This window comes from Tachysurus fulvidraco, chromosome 3 (assembly GCF_022655615.1).
Source record: "Tachysurus fulvidraco isolate hzauxx_2018 chromosome 3, HZAU_PFXX_2.0, whole genome shotgun sequence".
Classification (NCBI taxonomy): domain Eukaryota; kingdom Metazoa; phylum Chordata; class Actinopteri; order Siluriformes; family Bagridae; genus Tachysurus; species Tachysurus fulvidraco.
In genome coordinates this window covers 5,728,928-5,736,928 of record NC_062520.1, presented here as the reverse complement: position 1 = coordinate 5,736,928, position 8,001 = coordinate 5,728,928, and the positions used below count along the sequence as shown (strand labels likewise).

The 8,001-nt window shown below is 35.8% G+C and overlaps 1 protein-coding gene across 1 annotated transcript in view; it reads right to left on the bottom strand.

The window, feature by feature from the left end:
* cpb1 (carboxypeptidase B1 (tissue)) overlaps positions 1-7,865 on the bottom strand; it is an 8,507-nt gene extending 642 nt beyond the window's left edge. The window contains exons 1-10 of the mRNA XM_027159917.2: positions 7,706-7,865; positions 7,535-7,610; positions 5,980-6,104; positions 5,158-5,257; positions 4,933-5,034; positions 4,202-4,306; positions 3,452-3,562; positions 1,322-1,412; positions 737-939; positions 234-318 (exon numbers count right to left, since the gene is read on the bottom strand). Of these exons, the coding sequence (XP_027015718.2) occupies positions 234-318; positions 737-939; positions 1,322-1,412; positions 3,452-3,562; positions 4,202-4,306; positions 4,933-5,034; positions 5,158-5,257; positions 5,980-6,104; positions 7,535-7,610; positions 7,706-7,770 (1,063 nt within the window). The 5' untranslated portion in view covers positions 7,771-7,865. The remainder of the gene's footprint in view (positions 1-233; positions 319-736; positions 940-1,321; positions 1,413-3,451; positions 3,563-4,201; positions 4,307-4,932; positions 5,035-5,157; positions 5,258-5,979; positions 6,105-7,534; positions 7,611-7,705) is intronic.
* Positions 7,866-8,001: the final 136 nt, after the last annotated feature.

The following is an 8,001-nucleotide window of genomic DNA, read 5'->3' as shown; positions in this document are numbered from 1 at the left end:
TTTTAGACGTGTCTTTTTCCCTCTGTTGATAACTTTACACTGAATTTTTGTGTTGAAGATAAATTTTAGACGTTTATGATATACATATGTTGAAATTTACATATACTAAATTAGTGTGTGTGTGTGTGTGTGTGTGTGTGTGTGTGTGTGTGTGTGTGTGTGTGTGTGTGTGTGTGTGTGTGTGTGTGTGTGTGTCTGTGTGTCTGTGTGTCTGTGTCTGTGTGTGTACATACAGATGGTGGTTGCTCCAGGGCCGCTGGTGTAGCGAGTACCATACAGACTGCGCAGAGCCTCTGATGCAGACACTGCCACACTCATCTAACAGAGAGAGAGAGAGAGAGAGAGAGAGAGAGAGAGAGAGAGAGAGAGAGAGAGAGAGAGAGAGAGAGAGAGAGAGAGAGAGAGATCTTAGTCCATGATTTAGTGAACCAGTACTGATGTATTCATTGATAGAGACTTCAGACCATGTCTGGATCGGAAAGTCTGCTAAATGGTGAAAGTGTAAATCATTTCATCAGCGCTGTCTGCAGCACCACTGAACCTCCTCACTAAACTAATTTACTTTCAATAACACACGTGAGTTACTCAGATGAAACCCCCCACTTTAATATCAGCTCTAAATTTCACAGGAGTGATGGGCAAAGATTGAACTCTCAGTATTTTACAGCATTAAAGTGTGTGTGTGTGTGTGTGTGTGTGTGTGTGTGTGTGTGTGTGTGTGTGTGTGTGTGTGTACCAGCTCAGCATGGTCTTTGGCCTGGTCATATTTATAAGAGTAGGGGAACAGGAGGAGCTGAGAGTACGAGTGGATGGTGAGGTAAGCCTTGATGATGGATTTGTTCTTGCGGATGAAGTTTGCTACGTTCTGCACCTCGATCTCCGACTCAACAGAAGATCCACAGTAAGTATCACTGCAGGGATTACTTGAGGCTCCTAGAGCTGTGTGTGTGTGTGTGTGTGTGTGTGTGTGTGTGTGTGTGTGTGTGTGTGTGTGTGTGTGTGTGTGTGTGTGTGTGTGTGTGTGTGTTTGTAAGAGAGTAAGAGAGAGATACACAGTGATATTATTCCAAGTTTTTTCTCCTTCACCTATTCTCTTTTATATATAAAACATTTTTATATATAAAACTATTTTATATATAAAACAATAAAAGTTCAATTCAATCAATTTCAATTTCTAGTAAAAACAAATATAAGAAATAAAATAAATAAATTAAGAAATAATAATATATAATTTAATATTCAATAGCAGCAATAATATTTTTTCATTGTCGTTATTAGTAAAAACAATTAAGCTTGTACAGTATAAGGGAGTGTTACTCACTGCACCAGCCAGCGTCAAAGTTCCTGTTCGGATCGGCACCGATGCAGTTGGATCCACTCTTGCGAGAACGCGTCTTCCTCCACATCCTGTCCTGCAGAACCAACATCACAACATTACATTTCATGTCTTAACCTTACGTTAAAAACAAAGCGTGTCAAAGTTTCATCTGTGTGTTCGGAAATTCAGACCGATCAGTAAAGAAAAAGAAATCGACAAGTTTACACAAAAATTTAGTTTGTGTGACTAATAATCATTTTTATCTTAATAATTTATATATCTTTTAATTAATCTTAATACTATTATACTATTATATATATATTATATATATATAAAAAATAATATGATTATTATAAGTATACGTATATAATATTATATGTATATTTTACATATAATCAGAAGCTATCAGAATATATTTATATATATAATGTGCCCCAATAGCTAGTGCTTCCATCTTTGGCTGAAATATCCTCAATGAGATGTTTCTTGTACTAGTTACCAGTTTCTGACATCAACTTGAAGAAAGTTTCCCCCTTTCCTCAATGCAGAATTCTTTCTGCTGTGTGATGTTTGAGGGGTTTCTTTCATGCACAGTCTGTTTCAAATCATTACACAGGATCAATAGGCTTTAGATTTCGGCTTTGACTCGGTCACTCCAGAAAACTCCTAAATCCTTGTTGGATTTTCTGGGATGTTTTTGTCATGTTGCAAATTCCAGTTCTGCTTCAGCTTCAGTTTTTTGACAGATGATCTCACATGTTCCTCAAGCACCTTCTTATATAATGTAGAATTCATAGTGGATTCTATGATGCTGAGCTGACCAGGTCCTGAAAGCATCCACAAAGCATAACATGTCCACGTCCATGTTTCACAGTTGGTATGAGGTTCTTTAGCTGAAATGCTGTATTTGGTTTATACCAAACATGTCCTCTGTTATGGTGTCCAAATAATTCAGTTTTAGACTCAGCTGTCCAAAGCACATTATTCCAGAAGTCTTAGCCTTTGTCTCTGTGTTCTTTGGCAGACTTCAGTCTTACCATCATGTTTTTCTTAGACAGAAAGGCTTCCTCCTTGCACACGTCCTATGGTACTTAAAGTTGTTCAGTCTCTTTCTGATTGTAGATTCGTGCACTTTGACATCAACTGTAGCAAGAACTTGCTATAGGTCCAGTGGTGTTATTTTAGGGTTTGGCCTGATCTGGCCATGTTGGCATTTGCTCTAAAGGATCTCGACTTGTAAATGACTTCTGGACAGTGGACTGGCAGTGGAGCAGATTACAAATTCTTCTGAGATCTTTTTATATCCCTTTTAAGATTCATAAACATCAACAATCTTCTTTCTGAAAGCCTCAGAAAGCTCTTTGGATCTCACCATACTGATACCTCTCACTTCACCGATTAACAGCAAACCGGACTAAATATCTGAGGTTTAAATAAGAGAAGCTTCCTTCAAAATGCTCTGAAACAATGTTTTAATAATTTTCACCTGATGCGATACATCTGTAGGTCGTTTTATCCGTTTTATGTACAAATAAATGTAAGGGGTGTCCTTACTTTTTCCTCACAAGAAATTATAAACTTTTTAAAATGACATTTTACAGATCATCTAAAAAATACATTTCTTTGGTTGTATTTGTTTAGTTATATAAAATTAATAAATAAGTAAACAAACAAACAAACAAACAAACAAATGGTATAATCTAATCTAATTTAATCTAATGTACAGTAATCTAATGGGCTAATGTTAATTAAATAAAAAAGGTAAATATGTATATAAAAGTAGAAATAAATAAGTAAACAAACAAACAAACAAGCAAACAAATAAATAAATGGTATAATATAATATGACATGATATGATATGATACGAATTAATGGGCCAAAGTTAAATAAATATAAATATATAAATATAAATAAAATTATAGTAAACAAATAAATAACTCAAAATGAAATAAATTATAAGTTATAAATAAAAATAATCATGCTTATTTATTTATAGATTAATAAATAAATCATTTTAATTTATTTATAATTAGTGTTATATTCTGTGGGTGATGCACCGTTAATAGTGGTAATTGTTCTGCTTATGGACAGACTTCTGAACAAGAGACACAGAGAGGAGTAAAAAAACATACACTCTTCCAGGTGTGCTCGTATCCGTCCACGTTAAAGACAGGCAGCACGAAGACATCCATCTCATTCAGCAGGCTGGTCATCTGAGAGTCAGTCCCGTAAGTGGTCACGGCCTAAACACGAGGGAAGGATACAGCATCACGGATTACTTCTAACCATGTGACATTATGAGGAACTAAAACTAAATATTATACACATTCATACAAGTCTGTAATTTAAAAAAAAAAAAAAAAAAAAATATATATATATATATATATATATATATATATATATATATATATATATATATATATATATATATATATCAATCATGGCTTACAACTCGGTGAATATTTAGTGTCTACAAACAGACTCATTAATTAAAATCAATAATTAATGCTAAATGCTATAAATAAATCGATTCTTTATGAATTAATGCAGGGTGAAGATGAAGGATGAAGGTTTCAAGGTTATTATAAATGATTATAATAATTGCAGTGTGAGTGAGTGAGTGAGTGAGTGAGTGAGTGTGAGTGAGTGAGTGAGTGAGTGAGAGAGTGAGTGAGTGAGTGAGTGTGAGTAAGCGAGCGAGTGAGTGAGTGAGTGAGTGAGTGTGAGTGAGTGAGTGAGTGAGTGTGAGTGAGTGTGAGTAAGTGAGTGAGTGAGAGAGTGAGTGAGCTAGCAAGTGAGTGCGTGAGAGAGTGAGTGAGTGAGTAAGCGAGCGAGCGAGTGAGTGAGTGAGTGAGTGAGTGAGTGAGTGAATTTGGCTTTACCTCCTGGATGAACCACTGACAGAAAGCGGGGCTGATCCACTCACGAGCGTGGATTCCACAGTCCAGGAAGATGGCGGGCTTGGTGGAGCCAGTGTTCTTTCCGATCTGTGAAAAAATAAAAAGTAAATTCATCAGCAAATTTTCCTCTAAATTTAAAATGGAGCAATGGCATTTAATTGCAGTCACTAAGCCTCAAGTCAGCGATATGGCAGCACTGATCACTTTAACATTAAATTGCGTTTAACATATTTCTTTTGAATAAAATATGAAGATGATCAGAAATACTATCAAATCTTTTTTTACAAGAGTGACCTGGCCAAGAAGGCAGCAAAACACAATGACAACATAACACAATGTTAAAAAAAAAAAGTCAGACCAAAACCACTGAATGGAAAAAAGAGTGGAAATAAGTGAAAGGAATTAGAAAAAGTACATACTAATACCATCAAGTATCGCTGAAGCAACTTCCAATATGGCTAGACATGAAGTTATTTATAAATTCAACTCTTTCTGTAAGTTGTTCCATGTTGTTTGGATGAGATCTGGATGATGTACCAGGGAACAAACTATGGAATTCTAAATGATCTCATATCCATGTTTTGATCTCAAACCCAAAATATACTGTATTTGGCATGTAGCACAAATGGACAAATCATTTGTCCTTGCTGTTCCAATAGTTATAGAGGGTTTTGTACAGTATGTCACGCTCTCATATGAAACACAAGGCCCACCTTGAGCAGATGCATGTTGCGGCCCTCGTGCGTTTTCCCAAGCGTCGACCGGCTGATCAGAGCAGGGTTGCCCGAGGTGATGGAGCTGACCCAGGCCTCGATCTGTCCATCATATCACATCACGTCACATCACATCACATCAGACCAGTATGCCAGTAGAACACATATTCTACACAGACTGACTGAGAAACATTAGCTAGGTGTGTGGAGAAAAAAAATACACACATCTGTCCAGCTGTTGTACTTCATGTAGTTGTGGGCTTTGGTCTGCTGATGGTTGTCAAACTGCTGTCTCATAGCCGTATGCATGTCCTCAATCAGCACTCTGTAACACACACACACACACACACACACACACACACACACACACACACACACACACACACACACACACACACACACACACACACACACTCAACTCTATAACATGCTCATAATGTTTGTCATTACATTTACAGCATTTGGCAGTCACCGTTATCCAGAGAGACTAACGTCTTTATGTAATTTTATGCTACTGTGCAATTGAAGGTTAAGGGCCTTGTTATCCTTGCTAGATTGATAACCCAACACCTTAAGCGCTAGGCTACCACATCCTCATAATCCTTAGTGAGGTTTGTCTTCAGAAACAATCACTTGGATGTTAGACATATGAGGAACCTGTCATAATGTAATAAACAGTCTACAGTACATAACAGCATGGAGTATTCATAACTTTCAGGAAAATAGTAAAAACTTTTTCTTAAAAAGTAAGGAAAATTCAAATAAATATATTAGGGAAAACTATATGCAGAAGCAATTGTGAAAATAAATGACACATCTTTCTTTATATGAAATAATACAAAAAAAAAGTGCAGAATTTCTTAGCGTGTAGTCTACATTCAAATATTGTATTTAATGTAATAATGTAGAAGCGAATACTATACTATCTACTAAACACTAGCCAGAATCTAACATTGATGAAAGTCTTTGTTTCTAAATCGAAACTTTTTGATTCGTTCACATTGGAATGGACATTCAGGTCCATTCTGCTCCTTTTAACGGACTCACCGGTAGTCCATGCCGCTCTGTTGCAGCATGACGGAAAACATGTCAGCGTGAGAAGCAGGGATGTGGACATCGACTTCGGTGAACACTGTGACCAAGTCAGCACTGTCAGGGCTCCAAAAGTCCACCTGCAGAGGTCATAACAGACACCACACTGTAGTAACTTTCCAGGTCACATCTCTTTAAATAAGATCTTGCTAATCATGCTTAACATGCTCACCTAAATATTTACACACTTTCTTTAATGATATATACGTCACTATTTACTTTAAAGATACATTTTTGCAAAAAAAAAACAAAACATTTTTTTAGAACTTTTCGATTAATATATTGCCTCTAGTAGCCTAAGAAACAACAGATATACTTGTGAAATACTACAAATTATTAACTTCATCAGCTGGGATGTGTGAAGAAAAGAATTCCATTGAGCTGTAATGTATGTGTGGTAATAATAAAGACTTCTTCTTAAAGCTCAGAGTGTCTACTTTCATATGAGCTTCATATTAACCGCCACTGTGGACTAAGACATGACAAAGATATTCAGTGCTCACCGTGGACACTAGCTAATGTTCAATGCAAATTAAAAACATTTTATTCCCTGCATATTATTCACACATATAGTGACACTTGGTTTGTATTGGTTTGTAATTGGGGATCTGTTGAATATCTGGAGTCATAAATATGATTAAAAAATGCAAATTATTAGTTGTGATAGATTATTAAATATCCTCATTATGCAAATTAGCGGTTTGAGAATGAGTCAGTTATTACCTGAGCTTCTATGTTGTGTCTGGTGACTCCTACAGATTTCTACTTAATTAACACTGTGGTATGATTTCTGTACTGTAGTATTCAAACATATTTAATTATTGATCTTATTATTATATCTGATGTATTGATATTACGGCTTTGATCGCCTTGGACCTAATGGGGTGCAACCATTGAGAATTTGCATATCAAGGTCTTAACAAAGCATAAATCTGAACATTTATTCAATTATCACATTAACAATTACATTTTATTACACAAGAGGTTAATCGTTTGATTGAAATGGTCTAATATGAGTGGTTATAAATACAATCTAATTGAAAAGAAACAAGACTTCGGTTAGCCCTGATAGGTTTTTTTAAAATAAACTTTTACCTAAAGGTCTAATACGGATATTACGGTTATTATTTCACGTCATCTAATCATCTGTAAAATGAGTTAATATTGAAGTGTATTATTAAAAACTAATATGGCAATTATTAATTATTGATTTTTAAATAACTGCGAAGTCTACAATGAAGCAATACAACACAGTGTGATTAATAAAGAGTAATACATTGTGAATAAACTCTTCAAAAGGGTCTAATCTGAGTAATATAATATAAATATGCAAATAGTAAGATCAAATTAACCCGTAATACGAGCTCCTTAAAATACAATGTCATGAATTCATATTTCACAAGGATGATTAATGGAATAATATAATTTCATTGGCCCTAGATCAGAACCTTGGTTTCGATATCCACTATTTTCTTGTCATAAAAAGGTTAGTAGTGACACATAAACGTACCTTCATATTGCTGGCCAGGTCCTTGATGAACGATACGTGCGTATCGCTCACAGGCCACAGACGGAAAACTTTATCCCTGTAAAAATAAAGGAAAAAGAAAAAGGCAAGAGATGTCATGTTTTCACCGCCCTTGTTTTATTCCGATAACATAGAATAAAAAAAAAAAATTACCCAATGTAGCGGGTCGGCTCACAGAGAGCCAATGCTACCAATCCCAAAAGTAGAAGAGCCTTCATCGTCACGGCTGGTCGACTGTCAATCCCGTCACATCACCTGCTTTTATAATCCCGGATCATCACGGACGTGCCAATCCCTGACCACCTTTTCACCAACGTATCAGGCCGACAGTTTATACAAGAGTCTTCACTCAATGATTAACACGTGAAGGAGTGTATTTATGGATGCTCTAAAAAAGACGTGGGGTTAAATCCAAGGACACGTGTTTGATAGTGAGAGTAGATGCATGT